Raw genomic sequence first — 25,115 nt, forward strand, 5'->3', positions numbered from 1 at the left:
TCTTATTAAAAGATAGAACGTGTTGAATCCAGAAAAGTAGTAAAAGTCTGGGAAGATTGCCAAAAAAAATTACTTTTTTTCTAGTTCTTTGACATCTATAACCACAGGGGTGAACTGATCATATCAACTAAAAGAAAGCTGATAGAACATTCCATTCTTTTGGTTTTTAAATATTTCACATGCTTGTAATCACATAGTTAGGAGATGGGTGGGATAGGGGGAGGACAGAAGCATGTGGCAGTTAAGCAAAATCAACAGGAAAAATAGCACTAATCTTGGAAGGAGATGAATTGAGCCCACCTCTTGCCTTGTGGCCTCAAATAAATGACACTGGGCTCTTAGGTTTCTTAGCTATAAAATGTATATTATAACCTCTGGTCAACAAGCTTCTTCGGGATACTGATGTAAACTGGATTTAATCAGTGAAAGTGACTTGCAAAACTTTGGAAAACTATCAGCTCAATCTCCTCATATTGATGGTTACTAGAATGATTCAGAGAAGAATGCTGTTAAGAATAAACAAACTTCTCCCACAATGAGCTGTCTCTCTGCTGGCTGGGTCCTGAGAAGAGGTTCCACTCCTGGAAGCTATCAAAGTCTGGACCTACTTCAGTGAGATAAGTGAGATGGCCACAAAGTGGACCTTGGCTGCAGATCCTCTGTGGTGATAGGCAATGGGGGTTTTCTAGCTGTCTGAAACTTAAAACAGAATCTTGGCTAGAAATGCTAAGAAGAAAACTAAAAATTTATGAGGCCTTATCCCACTTGAGCCAAGGTCATTTACAGTATCACTGGGATTTAATCATTGAGTAAAATGTAACTTTCGCTGGTAACCCCCACCCCCACAGGGTATCTGGGTGTAGTATAGAGACCAGGAAAGAATGAAAACTGCAATCAGAAAACTGATCCCCAGCACGGTGCCTCAGGCACTCCCAGCTCCACTCTTGGCCTCCTGTGAGCTCCTATAACTTGGAAACTGCCTGTTTCTCTGTGTCTCCTTTGTCTGCAGCTTCTGATGAGAGAAAGCTGTGCTTTGGCCAGCTGAGTTCAGTTGGTGGTCTTCTGTCAGGAGGGACTAGATGTGCTTAGCTGCCGTGGAAGTGCTTTGGGAATGCAATCAATTCCAAAAGGCTGTTTCTGAAGATGTTAGTGTTAATCTCAGTAAAGTGCAACATGGGACTGGTTTTAGTATGTTTTATTAGACTTTTAAACATGAGAGAAAAGGAAGTGGCACTGGCTCACTGTTGGAGATCAAGGTCACAGTAGTCTCCACTTATCCAAGGTCCACTTGCTCTCTGTTTCCAGTTACCCGAAGACAACCTAGTATCTTGTTATCACTTCTATTTCACTAGCAGTTATTGTGGGTAGTCTTTTAAAAGTACCTCATTTGTATATTTGACTTTACCGTAGTTATACACATACAGAAAAACACACATCATGACACTTGTTGATTTGGTGGTTCCAGGCATCACTGGGGATCATAGACTGTGACTCGCATAATAAGAGGGGACTACTGTGTTAAGAAAGGTGTTAGCAGTGAGGTGAACTGGGTTTATGATTAAATCACTAAGCTAGGTAGTTCTACCTGGGGAAGGGACAGGCAGAGCAGGGAAAGGGATCCAACTAACCTCCTTCCACTTCATTTCCTCCTGAAAGCTGACAACTATCTTAACATGCCTGCCTCCTTCCTTCCGAGCCGCGCATTCACCAGTGTCATCCAGCAACATGTCTGCGAATGGAAAACATCAACAGCCTTAGGCACATGGGGACAGCAAAGCTGGCTTCCTGACACCCCCCGCTGCCTGTGGTGACAGCAGCAGGGTGAAGCAGGGTGTCAGGCTGCAGGGGAAGTGGGTGGAGGAAGGGCAAAGGGAAAGGGAAGAATGAAGAATGCAACCACAGAAACCAATGGTGGACCAACCACGATGTATCTTGCCAAATGGAAGTGCAGGGAGAGACTAAACCAAAACAAGAGCAAGAGCAGCATCATGGATAAAAAATAAAAAGCGTCAGCCTTGATATGCTTAGAAAGAAAAACCTAGGTCATGTCTGCAGATGAAGGGCCAGCCTGGGCTCCATCCTGAAGACAGGAAGGCCACAGACCAAGCCAGTATCTATGTGGAACCTGCTACTGTGAAGTATATGCAGCGTTTGTCTTGCAGGTCAGCCTCTAAAAATGGATCAAACAGAATTCAGCAAGGTGGGAGAGGGAATCCAAGCTCAGGGCTTGGGGAATTTGGGGCACTGGAGCAAAGCATGAGAGCACTCATGGCTGGGCTCATGTTGGTAGCAGACACACACCCAGACACACACACACCCTAAGTGCACACACACCCACTGCCTCTCCATTTGATCTGTTGACCTGCTTATCCTGGAGCTCTTGATTGGCAAACAGAGTGCCAATGACAGGTTCAGACCTGCCTCCAGCCCTGCAGTCACTCACCTAGGCTGGTTGACTCAGTGAGGTTCAGGCTATGCTGGGAGAGACCCATGGACTGCCTTGGAGAGGCAGAGATGGACACCTGGGAGGGAGCCCGGCTGCAGCCACTGCCTTGAGACTCTGACTTAAGCCGGTCATTTTCAGCTTTCAGCTTCTCTATTTCACTCTGCAAAGAACAAGAAAGAAGCCCATTTAGTAGGTGGATGTGATGGAAACAAGACTTTTCTAGAGAAAGGATCTGGGATTCTCCTACAAGAACCAAATGCCCATTCTAGCCTAACAAGTAACACTCAAGGAGACTCAGCAGTGTATCCTGCTTTGGCTTATGTCCAAGACCTGTCTGGCATCACAGGCTTTCAGAGAAGTGGGCTTTAAAAGAGGCACTCAGAGGCTGGGTATGTTAGCAGACAACTTGGAAGAAATATAAACAGGGAACCTCTTTGCCAATGAGAGATGACCTTGAAAAGTAGGGGGCTGATGATGAGAGATCATAAGAAATCATTATGCTGGGTGCCATGGCTCATATTTACAATCCCAGTTACTTGACATTGAGAGGATTGTGGTTCAAGACCAGCCCACGAAAAAATATTACTAAGACTCCAACCTCAACAACATCAAAAAAAAAAAAAGCTTGACATGGTGATGTGTGCCTGCGATACCAGCTACATGGGAAGTGGAAATAGAAGAATTTGATCAAGACTGTCTTGGGCTTAAACATGAGACACTATTTGGAAAATAACAGAAACAAAAAAGGGCTGAGTGTGTGGCTCAAGTAGTAGAGGCTCTGTATGGCAAGTGTGAGACTCTGAATTCAACTCCCTAGAACCACCAAAAACAAAATCTTAAAAGCATCTGGGCTTTTCCAGGGTCTGCTGCGGAAATATTTGGTAAAGACAAGTCTTAAATTCAGAGAGGTTTGTAAAATTCTGGATTTGACAGGGTTTGTTACTGCAAAATTTTTTTTGGCAGGGGCAGTCGGTCCTGGGGCTTGCACTCAGGGCCTGAGCACTGTCCTTGGATTTTCTCAAGTCTAGAGTTCTACCACTTGAGCCACATGGAAGAATCGAACACTAGGCAAGCATGCTACCACTAGGTCAAACTCATAGCCCAGCTAGATTTTTTGGGGTGTGTGTGTGTTAACACTTACTTTATGCTAGTTTAAACTTTCTTTATGCTATTCCTGATAATTTTTCTCCTTGGAGTATACAACAAAATCATAAAATATTTAATTATCTACAAATCAACCATGATGGTGTATCTAATGTTACAAAAATTCTTTTCTACTACTTGTATTATTCCAATACTTGGACTTAAACTTGGGGTCTTTAGCTCTTAATGGGCTTTTACATTCAAGTCTTTGATAAGCTGCTATATTTTGTGAGTCTATTTTCTAATTCCTCTTAGAGCTTTCTTATGGAGCAAGTGTTTTAAAAAGCCTGCTTTGGGAAAGGTTGGTCTCCTGTGAGGTCCAATTCAACATCTATTTAGGAAGAACCCTAAGTGATGCTATGTCCACAGAAAGAGATAAAAAAATAAATAAACAACAGAATAGCTCAGAAAACTCAAATGTGTTCATAATGTAGTAGATTGGGGAACACCTATAAGAACACATCTAAGCAACATCCAAAAGAGAACACTGCAGGAGTTGGAAAGGATTACAGAAGAAATGCTAGGCTGAGCCTTGGTAGGAGGGTCAAGTGGGATAGGATGAAAGTTATTTCCAGGGGAGAGCATACCAGGAAACAAACTCAGAGGGCTCACAAAATAAACCATCTATTTGGCCTGCCAGAAGAGAATAAAAACTAGAATCAGGACAGACATGAGAACTAGAAGTGAAAAGGGTCTTGGAGGAAAAGAAAGGCTTGAAGGGCAGGTGAAGGGCATTATCCTGTAAGAAAGAAGCAGGATGAGGGAGTGGAGAGGCATGATTACTCTTATAATTTCCTAGAGGCTGCTCCAAGCAATACGTGAAAGTGATTAAAATATACAGAGGAAAACAGAGAGGGTGGCTGGCATAGAGGGGTCCATGCTGGTACAGAACAGCTCTCTGGTTCCATCCACCTCCTGATCTCTTACCTGCATCCTGTTCATGGCCTCCCGGAGCTGGTCAAGCTGATGTGCAGAACTGAGAGCTTCTAAGCGAATGTCTGTCAGCTTCATCTCCTTGTCTCTTAGCTCATTTCGCAGCTGCATGACTGTCTCAGCTTCACTATCCATGCAGTCCGAAATTCTAGAGAAAGGGGATGTAATGGACAAAAACAGTTCTGAGTTCACCTCCTTTTAGACTCTGACCATCCTGTTCAATCATCAGGTGTGTTCAGCAGTAAGTATACATAACCAGTTACCTACGGCTTACCTCAAAGTTACTGATTTTGTTTTGCTTTCTCTGTTGGTTGCGGGGCTTGAACTCGGGGTCTGGGCACTCTCCCTGAGCTCTCTTGCTCAAGGCTAGCACTCTAACACTTTGACCCACCACACTACTGAGCCACCACACCACTTTTGGTTGTCTGGTGGTTGATTGGATGTATGAGTCTCATGGACTTGCTGCCCAGTATGGCTTCAAATCATGATCCTCAGATCTCAGCCTCCTGAGTAGCTAGGATTATAGGTATAAGACACTAGCATCTGGCTAAGTTACTGATTTTTATGACTTGTCTAAGCTATTGCTTCACAGAATTCTGACAATTAGAATGGTTCCACCAGGTCTTCCATGAAATCTTAATAGTGGAGGGGCAAGCAGCAAATGCGCTGCTTTGTACAGCTTGGTCAATCAGGGGCTCTGTAAAGGTGCCATGGTCTAAGTATCCATCTGCTTTCAAACTTACATTGAAGCCTCAGTGCTACATGTAATGCTATCTGCAGGAAGAGCCTTGAAAAGGTAATTAGTATTAAATGAGGTCATGGCAGTGGGGCCTGGTGATTGAATTCATGACTTTAGTAGAAAAGGAATTGAGAGCTGAGTTAGCAGGCTTGCCCTAGTCTGTTATGTGACACCCTCTACCCTCTACCACACTATGACCCAGGAAGGAGTCTCTCACCAGATGCTGAGCAGATGCAGGCACCATGTGTTCCCTAAATAAGCTTCTATTTATGTATGTATATGTGTGTATATACTGTATATGTGCATACATTATGTATATACACATAAACATATGTGTACATTATTCTATTTGCAGTATTCAGAAACTATCTAAGACAAAAGGGAAGTAAAGTAATAAACAAGAAACTTCGGTGCTGAAGTACAAGTTTCCTACAAAATCAGCTAGTTCTCAAGAAACACAATGGTGAGACCTCATAAGAAGGGATGGCCTAGCTGGGCAGTGGCTCACACCTGTAATCCTAGCTACTTAGGAGGCTAAGATCTGAGGATCAAGGTTCAAAGCCAGCCCAGGCACAAAAGGACCTAAGACTCTTATCTCCAGTCAACCTCTAGAAAATGGGGGGGGGGGGTAGACTGGGGCTTGGCTCAAGGGTAGGGCAATAGCCTGGAGCTGAAGAACTCAGGTACAATGCCCAGGCTCAGGGGTAGGGCCGTGGCCTTGAGCTGAAGAGCTCAGGTACAGCACCCAGGCCGAGTTCAAGCCCTAGGACCCACAAAAAAAAAAAAAAAAAAAAAAAAATCTCCAAGAGCACACTATTTAATGACAGAATAGGGATAAAGTTTATGAAGTTTGCTCCTGAATTGTACCTAGGAGGCACTGTATCTGTAATTTCTATGTCATACTCCTGTACTGTACCCAACCTACTACGCAGAGTGTCTACTGAAGCAACCTGAGGTATGGTTTTTGCATCCCTAGATAGTTATTCTAACATATCCCTTCTATCTTGTTGAGAGGCAGGCTGGTTGTATGCCTAAATTTGAACACATCAAGTGTGGGAAATGTCATCTTTCCCCAGTTGCCATTCCTTTCGCCCACAGGATGGGGAATTCTCTAAGCCCAACTCCTCTGCCTTTGGTTTCCTCTTTGAACTCCCTCTCACATCTAGATTTGCACATTCTTATAAACCTTTCAAGGTTGGAAATAAGCATTTAATCTCAGCCCACCCTTTGGAAAACTAGAGCAAAAACAAACATCTCCAGTGTCCACAGAGGTTGTGGAATGTAAGAAAGAGGCTGGTGAGCCAAAAGCCTGCCCTGCCCCATCCCTATGGGAAAAGTGGTTGGAAAAGAGCATTCCTGCTCAAGGTTCTCTATAGCTCAGTGCGTCATCACCACCCTCTCCTTGCCTGACATGACTGTCCAATAGCACGTAGAAGTTTCTGTTCTTTCCTCCATGCAATTTCATCTCTCTGTCTCCCTAGGTTTTCCCCCACTTCATTGACTGCTCTACAGTCTCTTCCTTAAGTTCAAGTTTCATCGTGGCAGAGTTCCACCCTGCTTATCTTTATCTCTGTTCAACTCCTCAAAGAATTTTCATTTCTCAGCTTTCAGTGTTACCTATAACCTCATGTCTCCAAATTTCCTTTTCTTTTCTCTTCTTTTTTTTTTTTGTCAGTCCTGGGGCTTGAACTCAGGGTCTGGGCATTGTCCTTGAGCTTCTTTTGCTCAAAGCTAAGCTAGCACTCTGCCACTTGAGCCACAGTGCCACTTCCTGTTTTATACTGTGTATGTGGTCCTGAGGAATTGAACCCAGGGCTTCATGCATGCTAGGCAAGCACTCTAACACTAAGCCACATTCCGAGATCCTGTCTCCCAAATGTGTATGTCCTAGAACGACAGGCTGGCCAGGAATCTCATTTAATGTGGCCAAGGCAAAATTTCCATACCTTGTCCTATCTGTTCCATGTATTCAAGATATGAGTCTAGGAATAGCTAAGGGTTATTCTTTACTTTCCCTCATATTCTACATCAAATCCATCACCATGAATTGTCGATTACTTTTCTTCAAGACCTAAATCTGTTAAAGATTCACCACTACTATTGGCCATTCTTTTCTACCAAATATCCAAGGCATGCTGAACCACCATGGAACCCAATTTCATAGAGTTTACACTGTGGATCTCTGGGGTAGAGTGAAGGACAGCGAACAAACACTAAGAAAACAGCCAGGCGCAGTGACTCACACATGTAATCCTCGCTATTCAAGAGGCTGAGATCTCGGTTCAAAGCCAATCTGGGCACTACAAATCCATGGACTCTTATCTCCAATTAATCACTAGAAAATGGAAAGTTGCACTGTGGCTCAAGGGTAGGATGGTAGCTAGCCTTGAGCTGAAGATTTCAGGGACAGCACCCAGGCCCAGAGTTCAAGCCCCTGACCCACAAAAAACAAAAACAAAACAAAACTAAGAAAACATGTATGTCAGCCAGTAAAAGGTATAATGGTGAAAAATAAAGGAAGGGAGATGACAGATGGTGATAGGGCAACTTTATGCAGGATATATAGGACTTGATAATAAGGTCACAATGAGCAGAGACCTGAAGAAGAGATGGGCCAGAGGAAGAGGTTTGTCCAGGCAAGGGATATAGCCAAGAAAAAAGGCCTGAGGCAAGGCATGTGATGGGAGGTTCATGGCACAGCCAGTGGCCAGTGGAGGCTCACACTGTAAAAGGCAATATAAACTGGGAAGGGTTGGCCACCTCCGTAATCTCCTTCCACTCTTGCCTCATATATCTCCTTAGAACACTAAGATTATGTCACCTTTCTGCCTAATGCTCTGTCACATCTATTATACATGAACTCAAAAATGCCTTCCCCGATTTCCTGTTGCAGGCTGTGTCTTCCTCGATGGCCTCTTTTTCTACCACTCTGTCTTATTTCTTGGAACAGCTGCCCTGCTCAGGAGAAGACTGATCTGGGTTCACCAAAGCCCATTTCTTTTTTCACGTCTTCCCATGTAGGTAGTACAGGACTGTAGGAAGAAGACTCATAAGACCCTTCCAGGCCTGGTCCATAATACCCTCCTGCAGGATCTTCCACACCCTCTTTTGACTATGGCTAGATGCACAGTGGGTAGAGGACTAGAGGTCATGGCAGGCGGCCTGCTGACCAGGAATATCTGCACTGGGTTTGGAAGGAGCTAGAAATAGTGTTAAAGAAAGCCACAGAGTTTTTATTTAGGGGTTCACAGCAGCTAGTGTTTCTAACCAGAACTAAACAGTGGTTCCTCTGGTTTCAAAGATCTCAGCTAAAATGTCACCTCCTCAGAGGGGCCTTTCCTGACAATCCCATCCTAGTATCATTGCTGCATCCTAGTACCATTTTCATTCATAGCATTAACTCTTAAAATGCCTGGATTTCCTCGACTATCAGGATTCTATAACTCACAATAGTCAGGGGAACCAGAGAAGGAGCTTTACCAGTCACGCTGCCATAATAGAGCTAGGACTGACACCTACCACAGAGTAGAGGCTTAGGGGTGAAATGAACCATATCATACCATGTCCCAGGAGACCCTGGTGAGAATCTGGCTGAAATCTGCCTTACTCTTTGCAAAACAGGATATGATTGACCTAAGATGCTGTGGGATGGATGATGGCCTGGGTGAGACACCCTGTCTTTATTTCCTGGGCAGCCAATAGGTCAAGTAGGACCCATGCTTTCAGTATTCATTTTATCTTTCCTCAATCTGATTTTATGTATAAAAGAAGTAGCTACCCTTTCACCAGGGTTCCACCAACTGAAGAGGAGCTAATATCTAAGAACAGTGAGGTTATGTTTCACTAACACATGGGGTCACATAAAAATGGCTAGGCACTGGTAAAAGACTGTGGTTTAAGGCCAGCTGGGCAAAAAAAGTTTACCAAACTCCATCTCCAAAACAGCCAGCAAAAATCCAGGCTAAAGGTGTGGCTCCAAAGTAAAGCAGCAGCCTAACAAGTGTAAGACCCTGAGTTTAAACCTCAACACCATGCCACACACCAAAAACAAGGTATAAACACACACAAAAAACTTTGCTTCATTTCTTTACTTCTACTTTCTATATTCCATTCAATTGATGTACCATAAAGATCTTGGGTAATCCAAGCTTCCTGCCTATACTCTCTGAGGCCATGTGGTAAGTACTTGGGCAGGAGTTGAGGCTCTTGTGCAGGTTGCTATCCTCAGAAAGTTGGATGGGCCTGAGCAGACTTAGGGTCAGCTCAGCCTCCAGAGAACAGAGGATGGAGCAGGAAGATAGGAGCCCTTGAGGTATGGCATCTAATTTGACTCTCTGGAGAATCCAGTGGTGTAATTATTGAGATTTATATAATAAATCTCCTCTGCTTTGTAACCCTATCAATGATTATTTGATCCATTCACAGCTCTTTTCTTCTCTCAAGTGCTGTCTCATCCCTCTGATGAAAACATGTAGTTAATCAGAATGATTCCTTTTTGCATTTTCTTTTGGCTTGAGCTCAGGGCCTGAGCACTGTCCTTGGACTTTCTCAAGGCTAGAGCTCTAACACTTGAACCACAGCACCACTTCCGACTTTTTCTGTGTATGTGGTACTGAGGAATCGAACCCTGGGCTGCGTGCATGCTAAGCAAGCACTCTATCACTAGGCCATGCTCCCGGCCCTATGCATTTTTAATCCCAAATTTCTGAGTTCTCAGAGAAATAGTAAACACTAAAGAAGAAAATTGTACTCTACATCCCATCATGTGAATGAATCAGAATTTCAGCAGAAACTGCCCTCATATCAAAAAGGTTCTTTCTTGTTTTTATCCATCTATTTTATGCAATATTAGACAACATCCCTTATCCCAATTTGACATACAAAGAGAGCACATAAGAAGAAACTAAACAACTTGCTACTAACTATGGGATTGACACCACCATAACTAAACCCTAAGTTTCCATTTTGTTTTCAATGTTCCCAGTTCTAAAAACCCTGGGAGAATGCTCAGCATCCTGTTAAACCAATACACCAAATGAATAGCAAGGACTGAGATCCAAGGTCATCCCAGGCCAAGACATGAGTTGAGATCTTAGCTCAGTGAACAAGTGGGCATGGTTGTACATGCCTGTGATCTCCGCTATGGGGATTGTGCTTTTGGTGCCCTAGGCAAAAACGCATGAGACATTATCTGAAAAATAATTACAGCAAAAAGGATTGGAGGTGTGAATCAAGTGGTAGAGTGCCTGCCTAACAATTGCAAGGGCCTAAGTTCAAACTCCAGTCTACCAAAATATAAATAAATCCATACACAAATCAATAAGGAAAACATCATGGACCAGCAAGGCAAATGTCTCATAATGGGCCTCTTAAGTCATTTCTGTTTGACATCTGACAGGGTGATCCCAAGAGACAAACTCACAGTGAATTAGAGTGAGAATTCCTCAGCAGAGGGGTGGAGCCCATGGACCCATTGTGTGGCAACTTTGGAGAGGAAGGCAAAGAAGAATCTGTCATCTCTTCGATGTCTGAATGAGAGGATGCAGACTTGGGGGACTTCTTCTTTCCAAAAGCTTGCTTGAAGGAGCTGCGCAACTGAATACACAAGATTATCAGCCTTTTGGGGGTGCTGTAGCCAAAGCTTAGGCCTTGGCTACCCAGAGACATGCATACAAAAGAGCAAATTAACTCTCCCATGTTTCCCCAGCCAGTTGAAAAGGCTCCCCCAACAGCTCTCTCAAATCAGTGCATTAAGGAAAGAGGAGTTATCTGGTGTTGACAGCTCAGGACTGGACCTGTGGGGAACATTCCATGCCTATTCTTGGTTCAAGACTGGATGCCAACAGCAAGACAAAGCCTGGCTCAGCAGGTGGATGTGGGGAAGATGATGTTACACAGCAAAAAGCAGGATGCTGAGACATGACAGATGCGGATGAAGTTAGTCATATCAATGGATGGGTTAGCTTGGTATCTGATTAATTGAAGTTGGTTCTTGCTTACCTCATTGACCTGCCAGAGAAAATGCAAGCAAAACAGGGAAGGGGGAGGAAAAAAGACAATTTTTAACAGAGAAAGCCAGTGACAAGGAAAGCTTTGGACTTTTTGACACAACATGGCTAATAATAAACACCAAACACAGAAGAGGATTCCAGAAGGAACATAAACCTTTAACAGTATGTGGGCAGCCTTCCTCCATCATGAAGGAAGGGAAGAGTAGGGTTCTTCTGGCTTCTTAGTCTGGTTAAAGTAGCTGCACCACCTTCCCATGATTCTCACCCTTTCTCTGCTTCTACTTAGTCATCCCTTAGTGGTTGAACAGGGAAGAGTGAGGGTTGTAGGGGAGAATGTCTTCTTTTCTGAGCAGTATTATCTCTCATCTCCCAAAGAGCAGTACAACTCTTTACTTACATTGACTTAGGACTTCTTGTCCTTATATAAAAACAACAATCATAAGCAGGGGATTAGCCATCTCCTTCTCTACTCAAAAAAATAGGAGGTAAAATTGTTTTAAAAATTCATTAACAATGTTGTAAATTAAAGAGGTATAACACAATTTCTCCATGCCCTGGAGAACATAAAGAATGAAACACAATTCTCTGGGGGCCATGGACATAATATTTTGTGCTGAAAACAGTTTAAAAAGCCATTTCCTTTTATTAAAGTATTTTTTTTCTCCTTTCAAAAATGTATTCTAGGTGTTTTCTCATCCACTGAGAATTTCAGAAAATGGGCCATTGGGCAAACTGATGAGATTTTTTTCTCCCATTCATGTGCTTTCTCTCTAACAAACTTCTTGCCAGCCTGTGGGCAAATTCAAATCCCACTGCTCTTACTTTCTTCTTATCATATTTCTGGAGAGTAGCCATAGAAACAAGAGAAACTGGCACACAAGCCAACAAACTCAGTACATGCTAATATCTCTGCTAAAGAGCTGAGCAGAAGAGATTATAAAGATGAGACAGAATTAAGCTTTGGGGCAAGCTTTAGAATGCCAATTATCCATTCTCTCTGATTTCACTGAGAAGTTTAAATTAGGAATCATAAAGTAGCACAAACATGTTTTATAGCTTGAAGAAAATAAACTATTTTTTATACTCAATGTTTTTTAACTCATACTATACTTATGAATTGTATATTAGAGATGGCAACATGAATGAATCCTATTTGTTTAGTCATAGCAAATGAGTCGCCTAAAAGCTACTAGTAACTTAAAGAAAAAAATGAAATCAGAATGGTAAGAGGGTCACACTGAGCTGGCCTTCTACTTGTCTCTAACACTAGTCATCAGAAACAGTATTACAAAACCCCCAACTTCTATCACTGGACCTTGCCACCCATCCAAGATGACATAAAATGAGAGATGGAGGTGTGCAGAATGAGTGAGGTCTCTGAGGCCACCATGTAAACAAGATGCTCTCTTTGAGTACTGGACAACTTCAGATCCATCTGGGCTATTCCTGCATTGAAGATAAGCAGCAGCAAGTGTCACTCTGTGCTCCAAGGCCTCGACAGAAAGACTGAAGAAAGCACAGAGGGTGGAATTTCCCAGAGAACAGAGTGATCACTGAGGAATGGAAAATCAAGTAGCTCATTGAGATTATGACTACATGAAAATCATTCCATTAAGTGCATTATTTTGAAGTACAACTTCTAGCTTAGAATCACTAACTTCTCATGTTGTTATGATGACATAACAACAAAATAAGTTATTTATGGGACATGGCTAGAAAACTTTCAACAACAATGCTGCTCTCATATTCTAAGCAATTGTATAAATAAATAGACAAAAGGTTTGTGGTTAAGGATGGTATAATTGTTGATAAATGTTCCAAAAGATGCTTTGGAGGTAGCTAAGAAGAAATCATTTAAGCATAACTTTGCTAAGGACTGCAAGTGCAATTCAGTGGTAGATTGCTTATCTAGCATGCCCAGTACTGTCAAATAGTAAATAAAAGAGTAACAGGTCTAGTAATCTATGGCCAACATAAAATGAGGAAGAAATGACGCATATATGAAATGGAGGATGCGTATGTCACATAAAGTCTCATGAATGAGAAACTCAACATGGTGGTAGTGATTATGTAACTTCTAGTATTTTGCTGAGCATACTGGTTTTAGTAAAACTTATCCATAAACCACTTCCTTGGATCTATTCCCAAAGATCCATACTACTAGGGTTAAGAGGCAGCCTGAGCTTCATCTGGGGAACTCTTGCTTCTGCAACAGATTCAGTCCCTGGAAGAGTGTGGATGAACACTTACCCAGTTCTTCCTTTTCTTTTTCTTTGAATCATTCTCTATGTTACTGCCCACGCTTGAGTGGCTGGTAGCACTGTTGATGCTGGAGACACTATCGGAGGAATGTTGCCTTCGAATGCGGAGGTCTGCAGACTGTGCTGGGCCACTTCCTGGAAAATAAGGCAGGACATGTGAGTCCCCACAGTTGGATCCTGAACCGAGATCCATACTCACATGAACTCCTAGATTCTTTTTTTTTTTTGCCAGTCCTGGGCTTGAGCTCAGGGACTGAGCACTGTCCTTGGACTTTCTCAAGGCTAGAGCTCTACCACTTGAGCCTCAGCACCACTTCCAGCTTTTTTCTATGTATGTGGTACCGAGGAATCGAACCCGGGTCTTCATGCATGCTAGGCAAGCACTTTAACCACTAGGCCAAACTCCCGGCCCCTCTTTTTTTTTTTTTTTCCATTGAAACATCATCCCTATTTCTCACTGCTGGTTTAGATCCTTGAGATCCTTGAATAGGTTATTGTTCTGTTCTCTTTGGTCAGTTAAATGAGGTCTGAGGGCTGGAAGTGTAGCCTAGTGGTAGAGTGTTTGCCTAGCATGTACAAGGCCCTGGGTTCAATTTCTTGGTACCACATACATAGAAAAAGCCGGAAGTAGTGCTGTGGCTCAAGTGGTAGAGCACTAGCCTTGAGAAGGCCCAAGGACAGTGCCTAGGCCTTGAGTTCAAACCCAGGACAGGCACCAAATATATATATATGGAATCCGAGTCTTCTCACTTTACAAAACAGCTCTTAGACTACAGAAAGGCAGGAAAATAATGTTCCTGAATTTCAACAGTCATTTTTCTCATCCTCATCTACTCCTCTGTTTTAATTTTTTTTTTTAATTTTGGACATTATTAGGATTTGAATTCAGTGTCCCATTCTTGCTAGGAAGGAGTTCTACCCATTTGAACCACACTCCCAACTCTTTGTTGTATGTCTTTTGGTGCCTAGTTCTCATATTTTTGCCTTCCACTGAAGATCCTCCTCTAGGCCTCCCTCACAACTGGGATCTGAAGTGAGGGTCACCATACCTGGATTACTAAGTCTTGCTAACTTTTCACCTCAGCTAGCCTTGAACCACGATCCTCCCAATCTCTGCTACCTACATAGTTGGGATTATCACTGGGAGGCACTGTGCCCAGTCTGCAAAATTAGCATGTTGGAGACGGAACACTCAGTGTGTCATGAGGAGACACAGTCTACCACCTAACTGGACCCCAGGGCCTGCTGCTTTGCCTTCTCTGCTCTCCCACACTAGCTCCCTTCCAAGTGCCATCTGACCTCTGGGTCCTGAAAAGTCTTCTTCCTTTTGCCTGCAATTCTCTTTCCCTTCTTAGTGTCTGGCCAACTCTTTCTTTTTCTTCTCTTGTTTCTTCCTGAAGTCTCAGGACCTTGTGCTCGCTAGGCAGGAGTTCTACCGCTTGATCCACACACCTCCAGTCAACTTTTTCTAATCTTTCCTCTTTAAACTCTTATCCCAGTTTTGTCTTCAATGAAAGAGTAACACAGGATTTTGAAATTATGTCTACTGACCATTTAAAAAAAATTTTCCCTTCAGTCATGGGGCTTGAATTCAGGGCCTGGGTTCTATCCCTGAGCTCTTTGGCTCAAGGCCAGCACTCTACCACTTTGAACCACAGCTCTATTTCTGGCTTTCAGGTGGCTAATTCGAGATTAAAAAGTCTCAAGGACATTCTTACCCCCAATGGCTTTGAAATGGGATCCTCAGATCTCAGTATCCTGAGTATCTAGGATTACAGGTGTGAGCCACCAGCATCCAACCTTACTGCCCATTTTCTCCTTAGGACTATACCCAAATCCTGAATGAGAAGCTCTGACTTTCTAACAGATCCTCAGGCTCCAGTCCCAACTTCTTTGATTGCTCTTAGTCCTCAGTAAGCAACTGTCATCTTTAAAATCATACTCTAATTAGTTCAATGAGCAAAGAATCTGGCCAACAAGTGTATGGTGGTTATAGAATGAAAAAAGATAGTAAATTAAATAAAGTAAATGTTAAGCTTAGAATACAAGCCAAAAGATCCATAAATGCTATCAATATGATTTCCATATTATTTTTGCTGTTAATACTGTTATTGCAGGAAATAACTCACCCGCACATCTATTTTTTTAAATCCTATCCCAACTTACGATTCAGGAAAATTCTCCTGCACAAGTAGGAGATGAAACCATTTCAGGTCCTCTCATACCAGCATGTGAATAAATACAGAACTGAGCAAAGCTAAGGGCTATAAAATACTTCAATACTCAGCCAAGAGTATGTTATTCCCTTTTAATTTTTGAGATTCATTGGAGAGAGGGTGAGCTACACTATCCAGCAACCACTGTAGAAACTGGAGATAACTTCTGAGATCCATCTGATGGTCACAGAGCTAGAATTCAAGCTAACCATGCTCCAGTACGGACCTTGCATCATGTGCCATCAGAGGAGGCTGCTAAGGGAGGCAAGTCATTTGCCTAAAGGCTGTTTTTGTTTTTTTCTTTTTTTACTTTACCTTTGCAGTTGAGCTCTGGAGTGTTAATTACTCCATTAATAGCAGCCTGGGCAGCTGCGTTCTGTTTCTTTAGCAGCTCGATGGTTTTTCTTAACTCATTCAGTTCTGAATCCTGAGGATAAGAAAGACACGTTGGCTATTCTAAAATCAGCACAAGGGAAGTACAACTTGGCTTCCACAGGAGAGGGTAAGGAATAAAGATGCTCAACAGATATGCTGTCTCTTATAGTAAAGGGATCCATTTCAGTAGACACAAGAGAACACATAAAACGAATGAAATGGGACCATGAGCTCTGCTGTCGGTGTCAATGCAATGTCTGATCTAAGTCATGAGGTCAATCAACACACCTACTCCTAATATTTAAGTTTTTTAGTCAAAGAAATAAGTTAAAATCCAGCTGGGCTCCGGTGGGTCACACTTGTAATCCTAGCTACTCAGGAAGCTGAGATCTAAGAATTGCAGTTCAAAGCCAGCCCAGGCACAAAAGTCTGTGAGACTCTCATCTCCAATTAACCACCAGAAAACTGGAAGTGACTCAAAGTGGTACAGCTCTAGCCTTGAGCTGAAGAGCTCAGGGACAGCACCCAAGCCCAGAGTTCAAACCCTATAACCCACAAAAATGAAAAGAGGAAAGGAAAGGAAAGGAAGAAAGAAAGAAAAGTTAAAATCCATGCAAGTATGTGAAATGAAAATCAATAATATTTCTAGGTTTGTTGTTAACTCCAAGCAGGGAGGGAAAGTATCCTTTTTGTCTTTACCTTCTGCTCAGCTGTCATGGTCAAACTCTGGAGTCTAATGGTCATATTTCCAAGACTCTGTTCAAAGGCTGCCACAAGATGAGCCTGGAAGGGAAGATACAGCTGATGTTAAATTACTTTAGAAAGCAATACTACATAGTCTAATTTTATTTGTATGAGGTTCTGAAAAGTGAAAATGGCAGGGACAGCAAACAAGTTAGTGGTTACCTGTGGAGGAAGGCCTAGAAGAAGGGAATACTTGGTAGGAGGGAGTTATTATAAATGAGTAAGAGACAATATGGAGAGACACTGTTTTTTATGTCATGACTGTGAGCATGATTATGCAAATTGTATGCATTTAGTAAAATTCACAGAACTTCATGTTTAAAAAGCCTAAAAAAAAGAAAGCAACAGTGCCTAATTAGCACTGGGTCTTCAAGATGCATATATTTTCTGGGTATTTCTTTGATTTGGTTTCTGTCCAGTCTTCAGCCTCCTCTTGTTTCTCATTTCTTTCCTACTCTTGGGGATCATTTAGACTTTCAAGCTCCAAGATCTTATTCTCCTCCCCATCTCAGGCCACTATATACCCATTTGTCTCTGCCTAAAACACCTTTATCCCATCTATTGCTTTACTAATCTGTCCCAAGAGCTCTCATCTCATGACTTTGTAAGCCCCAAGACTGAACTTGCTTCCCTCATATTCACTCCCATGAGCTAACTGTCCTTCTGAATTTGCTTGTGAGATGTAGTTCAAAACAATGTGGTAAGCCAGGATTGTGGCCCTAGTGGTAGAGTGCTTGTCTAGCATGCATGAATCCCTTGGTCATGTGTACCATATACACAGAAAAATCTAGAAGTTGTGCTGTGGCTCAAATAGTAGAGCACTAGCCTGGAGAAACCTCAAGGACAGTGACCAGGACCTGAGTTTAAGCCCCAGAACTGGCCCCAGTGTGGCCTGTGATCATTAGTTTATGCCTGTCTTCTCTATGACTCTATAGGGTGCTCTTTCATTCACCAAGTCCATCACAGAAGCTCACAGGAAGAAAGTCTGCAGAATAAATGAAGCGGTTGAAGTCTTTGGTTATGTTAATTCTGGTTAATAAAAAGCTACTAAAAAGCTCCACCTATTGCCTCCTTAGAAAAACCCTTCCCAGTTCCCCAGAGGAGATGTGACTTCCCCTAAGTTCGAATATACTTTTATATACTTCTGTTACAACATGTCATCAGGTGCACCATTGTTTTATATACTATAGAAAAAAATGTAAAAATATGATCAGTCATAACTAATTTTGTACCCAATTCTCAGGTTACGTTTGAAAATAAATATGGCATTTTTCTGTTTCCATCTTTCTCTGCAACTCTCTGTTACAGAACAATTTTGGGCCCCAACACTTAAGTCTCCTGCCTAACACATAAAGTAGATGTGAGATATTAGTTGGTTGAATGAAAATCCTGATGTTATTAAAACCAAGAATAAATAATGGATGTTTTTCTAGTAGTGGTGTTAAGGAATGTCTAGCCATCCATCAAACTTCCAAATTCTACTTGTATAATTGAATAGTAGCAGGTCTCTTTAACCCATTCCCCACTACTGCCTCCAATGACAGACATTTGAGTAGCAGGCAAGACAGATCATCACATGACATATACTAGATGGGAGCTAACCATTCTCTTGCTCTCCTGTGTCTGCACCATTGTTGGTACAAAGCTGCCCCTTGAACAATAAAGGATTGAAAGAAAATACTTAGAAGAAGTAGGCACTGTGGCATAGGAGAAAGGAGTAGGAATTAGGGTTAGAGATCTTCATGGAAGAAATCATTCTATCCTCAATGGCTTTAGTATTCTTACCTATAAAAGCATCTGTTTTTGTTCCAAGACCATCTTGAGCACCAAATGCAAGAAATAGGAAAGGGATATGGGAAATAGCAGCAAGGGGAGCATGAAGAAAAACTGAAGGAGGGTGAAAATTGTCAATATGCATATACGTGTTTGAAAATGGAGCCATGAAGTTTGGTTTGGAATGAGGGGATAACAGGAGAATAACAGAGGAGAGGGAGAATAACAGAAGGTGTAAGTGTGACCAGAATACTCTGAATGCATATGTGGGCATGTCAGAATGAAGCCCTCTTGTACAACTAATTGCTGCTAATAAAAAATGTGGGCGAGGGTAAACCAAGATGGGTAGAAGTTGTCTACAAACTGTTGAGGAATTGAAAAGCAAATTTAAATGGAAATGACCAATTTTCTACTAAATTCTATTCTGCATTTGATTGCCACTGTGATTCCAGTTGCAAACATTCATATTTTCTATTTATTAAAAAAAAAAAAAAACAACTTGACTCCAGTAAGACTGCTTCTCACTTATAACACCATGTTTTTGCAAGCTTAAAGAAATCACCTTAGCTCTGGAAAGCCAGAGGATCTCATTTTGCTGGCAAGTGAAAGGGCTGCCTTTGTGTCTTGAGCATAACTATGAAAATATGGCTGCTGCAAGGCTGGGCTGAGCCTGGTTCTGAGCCACCAACAGCCTTCTCAAGGGTCATTCTCACATTCCCAGGGAAAACAAATACAAGAGGTATTAAAAACACCCAAGAAGGGTGGCTTTGAGGAGTTTGTCCTAGAAAAACAAACACAGCTTGGTCTGTGAAAAAGATGGCAGACAATAAAACACGTAAGCCAGTGGTGTGTGGTAAGACTCAATATTTACTTTAAAACAATACTAGATGCAACATTTTTTATGAAGAGCAAAACATGCTTTTGGAATTATAAGGGGTCTCACTCTGATTCTTTAGGAACACAGGGCAGAGTTCTAAATAGTCCAGGCTAAGGCAACTTGGGATCATTGGTAGAATTAACCCAAGTTCAGAAATAAATTACTACTTGTTGCTTAGTAAACAGTAGCTGACATTCTTATCTAGGAGAACAGTTTAGAATTTCTTGGTATATAACTGCAACCCCTATGTACATCACCTTTACAATAAACTGGGAGAAAAAAATCACTTGGGTGGAGACTGCCATCCAACTTCACATGTCTGGATTTACCTTGGAGATTTGGCTCACTGGGTCTCCAGTTGCTTTTGAATTAGAATATGCACACGTGGTTATGCAACTAAAGAATCTATCAGTCATAGATGGGAGTTTAGCCTAGTGGTAGAGTGCTTGCCTAGCATGCACGAAGACAAGGTTCGATTCTTCAGTACCACATACACAGAAAAAAAAAAAAAAAGCCAGAAATGGTGCTGTGGCTCACTGGTAGAGTTCTAGCATTCTAGCCTTGAGAAAGTCCAAGGACAGTGCCCAGGCCCTGAGTTCAAGGCCCAGGACTGGCAAAAAAAAAAAAAAAATCTATCAGCCAGGAGCAGTGGCTCTCACCTGTAATCCTAGCTACTAAGGAGGCTGAGATTTGAGGTTCAAAGCCAGCCTGGGAACTAAAGACCATGAGATTCTTACCCCCACTTAACTACTAGAAAACCGGATGTGGTGCTGTGGCTCAAAGTGGTAGAGGGCTAGCCTTGAGCTGAAAAGCTCAGGGACAATGTCCAGGCCCAGGGGTAGGGCAGTAGCCTTGAGCTGAATAGCTCAAGAACAGCACCCAGGCCCAGAGTTCATGCCCCATGACCAACCCCTCCCCCCCAAAAAAAACTATCTATAGAATGGTTCTGCTAGTTTCTGAATTGGATCTAAGCCTTAAACTCCAGTTCTAACCTCTCTCTCTCTCTCTCTTTCTCTCTTTCTCTCCCTCTCTCCCCCCCTCTCTCTCCCCCCCCTCCTTGCCTCTTTCTGCCAGTCTTATAGCTTGAACTCAAGGCCTTGGCACTGACCCTGAGCTTTCTCAAGGCTAACACTCCACCACTTGAGCCAAAAGCACCACTTCTGGCTTTTTCTGTGTATGTGGTAAGAAGGAATTGAACCAGGGCTTCATGCATACTAGGCAAGCAAACTGCCACTAGGCCACGCTCTCAGTCCCCTCACATCAATTTCTGATGTCCTCCTGATAACAATACTGATGGTGGAAGGGGTGAAGAAAATAGAGGATTATAAAAAAAAAACCCACAGTGACCTAGGACATTAGGATTTGGAGGAAGGGGAACAATTGAAAATCTTTGGACATACGAAAGAACTTAGGAGACCAAATAATCACCAAAGCAGTTACAATTATGAGCCCATAATTAAGGCCAAGCACAATCTACACATTTCCTCTGTAGACTTTAAAGAGAAGTGCTTTCCTGGACTCAGGCTCAACCTGGGAATTGCCAGGGCAAAGACTCCAGGTAAATGATTACTTTTGACTCAGTGTCCTGGTCAAAGGGAGACAATCTTTTGAAGTGGCTTTCCACTTTAACAGTGTGCTGTGGGGTCATGCAGGGAACTATCTGATAGGCTCAAAGACATTGATCTATGATCTCCAGCTGAGCTGTGAACTCCTGGGCAGGAAGCCTAGTCTCACAGTCAACTCTGCACCTTCCAATACATCAGGCTCCACCTTCTAGGAGTCAGCCTCACTAGGTCATCATTGCCCTGTAGGGGAGCTCCTCTGTAGCGCAGATGGGGCCTAAAATTCCTGCCCCTCCTCAGATTCTCTAATCCACTATCTACACCAGTCCGGAAGCTTTCTGAATAACAAGACACACCACTTCACAGCTGGCTTAAAACAGTAGCCTTCTCATGTCAGCAGGAAGCCTAAAGTCCCAATCTAATTGTGTAGACACCCTGGCCTACCTGTCCATTAACTTTCTTCTTCCCAGCTTCCCTCTCCTGTCCCTTTCAGCCTCCCTCCCACATCCAAGCCACAGAAACTAATTACACCAAGCTAGTTAACCGTTACAAATGCATCAAGAACTTTCTTCAAGGCCTTGCACTAATTATGCTCTTTGCTTAGAATGCTTCCTCCTCATACACTTTCCAACATGACATCCATGCGATACCAACTTCACTGGGAAGTCCTTCCTCATTCCTTTACCCCAAACACATACCAAGACTAACACGTTGCCATGTTGTATAGAAAATGTTTGTTTTGTCTCTCTGCTGCTCCAGAGCCTAAACCCTAAAATGACAACTAGCTGTGCTTGCTTTGCTGTTGAACTCAACAGTGCCCAGGGCATTGTTGGCACTCAAAACAGTTGTTGAATTGAATGCTAGTTGGCAGTGTGTCCTGAACATGTAATCACACACATTATAATTACAGAGCAGCTGCGCTATTTATTGTGAAGCCCCAACCTTCTTTTTTGTTCTTTATTTCCTTTTTTGTTTGTTTTTGTTTCTTTGGGGTTTTTTGTTTGTTTTTTTTTGTTGTTGTTGTTCTTTTCTTTTAGATTAGAATTTTCAGAAAGGTGAAAGGAAATGAACGTTTTCGTGAATGGGCATTTAATATGCTGCAAGCACTGATCACAGAACTCTGAAGGGTAGGGTGATCACCCCACTGTACACATGAACACAGTTAGGCGCATGTGATAAAAGATTATATATCTAGGGTCAGAGCTGACATTCACATCTTCCATGCTAAAGCTCTTGTCCTTTTTATTATATGGCACTACTTCTATAGTGCTCAGAGATGGGACCTTGGGGCAATTCTTAGAATGCAATCCCAGCAGCTCTTCTTACTCTGCACTTCTGGGTCTCTACTTACATTTGCTGTCAGCTGGGTAGTCAAGGCTGAAACCTTCTCCTGGGAGGCATCCAGTTCCCTCCTCAGTTTGCGAATCTACAAATGACAAGCATAATTATTTGCTTGAGAGTCCATCTCCAAATGGAGCTGAGGGAATTGAATGATAGTAGTGAAAGAAAAGGTCCAGTCAGTTGACTGTTCCTTACCTCTGACTGGCATTTTTCTTCTGGCTGTAAATAAAGCATAAAGGACATTAGACCAGGTAAGGAACATGGAACAATGCAGCCCAGTCAACGACAAATATCAAATTTGGAAACTTATAAACACCTGAAAGATTGATTACTTTATTTCCTGATATATTTCTGTGGGCAAACTGGTTCTATCAAATTGACCCTCAGAATGAAAAAATACCAACATTTTCTTACTTTAACAGATTAGGAATTCGAATGATATTCCGTTTTCATCGTGAGGAGCTACCCTGCCTTCCTCTGAAACTATAACACCGTAAGGCACTCAGAAGAAGCCTGAGTCAGTCAGTAAATGCAAATATAGGATGCTCCGTTACATCTAAGTAGGCTTTTGGTTCCCCTCTATGTCTTGTAGATGGAATCCAGAGTCTTCATATAAGACTTCCGCTTATAATCTTAACTACTCAGGAGCCTGAGATCTGAGAATCATAATGCAAAGATAACCTCTGACAGAAAGGTTCATGAGATTCTTATCTCCAATTAACTACCAAAAAATCTGGAAATGGAGCTGTGGCTCAAGTGGTAGAATACTAGCCTTGAGCAAAAAAGTACAGAAACAGTGCCCGAGCCCTGAATGCAAGCTCTAGAAACAACACACACACACACACACACACACACACACACACACACACACACACACACACGCACGTGCGCGCGCGCGTGCGCGCGCGCACACGCACGCACGCACGCAGGCAGGCACAAATGCACGAGATAAGAAACAGAAAAGGAAGGAAGGAAGGAAGGTAGGGAGGGAAGGAGGGAGGGAGGGAGGGAGGGAAAGAAAAGAGAAAGAAAAAGACAACTAGACAAGAAGTCTACCACTAAGCTCCTGAGAACATGCTTAAAAATATTTGTTGCTAATTTGAAATTCAAATTTAATTAGTGCTCTATCTTTTGTCTGGCAACCTAGGTGTCTGGGACTATTCCTAAGCTAGTTATGCCCCCATTTTATCATTGCCTGATACCTCTGATACTATACTAGGAAGAGAGCAGGGCAGAAAGCCCTCATAGTGAGGGGGCTAGGAGCCCCAATTCTGCCAACCTGATAACTGCATAGGCTGTAAAAGTCAGTATGTCTTCATCTTTCTCCTGGGCTATTTTGGACATTTCCTGGATGTTTGTCTGCACCAAAGACTGCTCTAAGCCTTTACTACTCATTAATTCCTTATAGTAATCCTTAGTAAATATGAATACTGTTCTGTTTGAGAAATCTATAGCACAAAATGCTAATTTGTCCATGTTCATAGTTGGTTGAGAGAGTTGTGATGATCAAAGAAAGGCACTCTGGTCCCCGAACCTATCATTTTTATTGGCACATTTTCTTGTTCTTCTGCTATAGCTCCTTTCACATGGAAACTATCTAGAACCAAAGCCACTAACCAAGTCTGATCCAAAAGAGAAAGTAATAAGAATTACACAGCTATTAACATTTGACAGGCTGGTACAAGAAACCTATTCTCAGACTGAACCATTCACATAGGACTACTTTTAAAGAGCTCCCTTGATAGGCCTTTTCCATTTTTGCCTTTGTCTGTCCTGATGCCCCACCTGTCTCAACAGCACCTTGAAGAAGTCATGTTCTTTGTATCTGCTGCTACTCTCCACACATATGTAAATCCTACATGGAGCTATGGGCTGCCATCCATCCAGCAGGTGCCTTGACTAATGCCTCAGATTTTTCCTTTTTTACTCTAAGGGCTGAGTGTGACTTGTCCATGACAATTACTTTGCATCATGTTGCCTTTTCTTTCATTTGTCATTACAATTGTACATGAATTGCAGGCAAAATGAGCATTCTTGAATATCCAAGAATCATAAGTTTTGAGGTAAGAACCTGCTAATTTCTACAGGCCCTAAGACTTTCAACATTAAAAGGGCTTTTTTTTTTTTTTTTAGCCTATGGTAGTTAAGAAGACTCTGGTGATGTCTTAAACAGCAAACAAGAATTTTTCATCATAACATTTACACAGGTGTCAGAGCAGTGTTTCTGAATCTCATCATTAAGAAGTAATAATAGACAAGAGACCACACATCACTCACTCCTAGGTGGTAGCACTGTCTAGCCAGACTCAGTTTTACTTGCTAGACAATTTACCATGAAAATATTTAAATGTTAGCTTATGTTTTGAAGCTGCAAGAATGATAAACACCCTTTGATTCCATGAGTCACGGAAGGTCAAAGGTTATGGGTACTACCTCGCTCTGTTTCCAGGGAAGACAAAACTGAAGCACTTTTAATAACAAGATGATCTGTTCAAAGTTGAAGTGAAAATAAACTCAAATAAATTTGGAATTCAAAGTTGATAATTTATTGAATTAGTATCAGTTCAGAAAGAACAATTTTAAATTTCATGAAAACACTGTCTTCAGGAAACATACCCAGGACAGCAGTTACTGGAAGACAGATTTTGTGGCAAGAGCTTATAGCAGTTGGCCCAAAGTGGGTGCCCCAGAATG

The 25,115-nt window shown here is 42.3% G+C and overlaps 1 protein-coding gene across 3 annotated transcripts in view; it reads right to left on the reverse strand.

The window, feature by feature from the left end:
- Nav2 (neuron navigator 2) overlaps positions 1-25,115 on the reverse strand; it is a 379,403-nt gene that overhangs the window by 20,533 nt on the left and 333,755 nt on the right. For all 3 annotated transcript variants that reach the window (XM_090348005.1, XM_090348004.1, XM_090348003.1), the window contains 9 exons: positions 22,617-22,640; positions 22,432-22,506; positions 16,824-16,907; positions 16,065-16,176; positions 13,523-13,668; positions 10,684-10,856; positions 4,517-4,670; positions 2,444-2,606; positions 1,629-1,729 (listed from right to left, as the gene is read on the reverse strand). In XM_090348005.1, coding sequence (XP_090204131.1) covers positions 1,629-1,729; positions 2,444-2,606; positions 4,517-4,670; positions 10,684-10,856; positions 13,523-13,668; positions 16,065-16,176; positions 16,824-16,907; positions 22,432-22,506; positions 22,617-22,640 — 1,032 coding nt within the window. The remainder of the gene's footprint in view (positions 1-1,628; positions 1,730-2,443; positions 2,607-4,516; positions 4,671-10,683; positions 10,857-13,522; positions 13,669-16,064; positions 16,177-16,823; positions 16,908-22,431; positions 22,507-22,616; positions 22,641-25,115) is intronic.

Source organism: Megascapheus bottae, chromosome 16, assembly GCF_031878675.1.
Source record: "Megascapheus bottae isolate mThoBot1 chromosome 16, mThoBot2.hap1, whole genome shotgun sequence".
Classification (NCBI taxonomy): domain Eukaryota; kingdom Metazoa; phylum Chordata; class Mammalia; order Rodentia; family Geomyidae; genus Megascapheus; species Megascapheus bottae.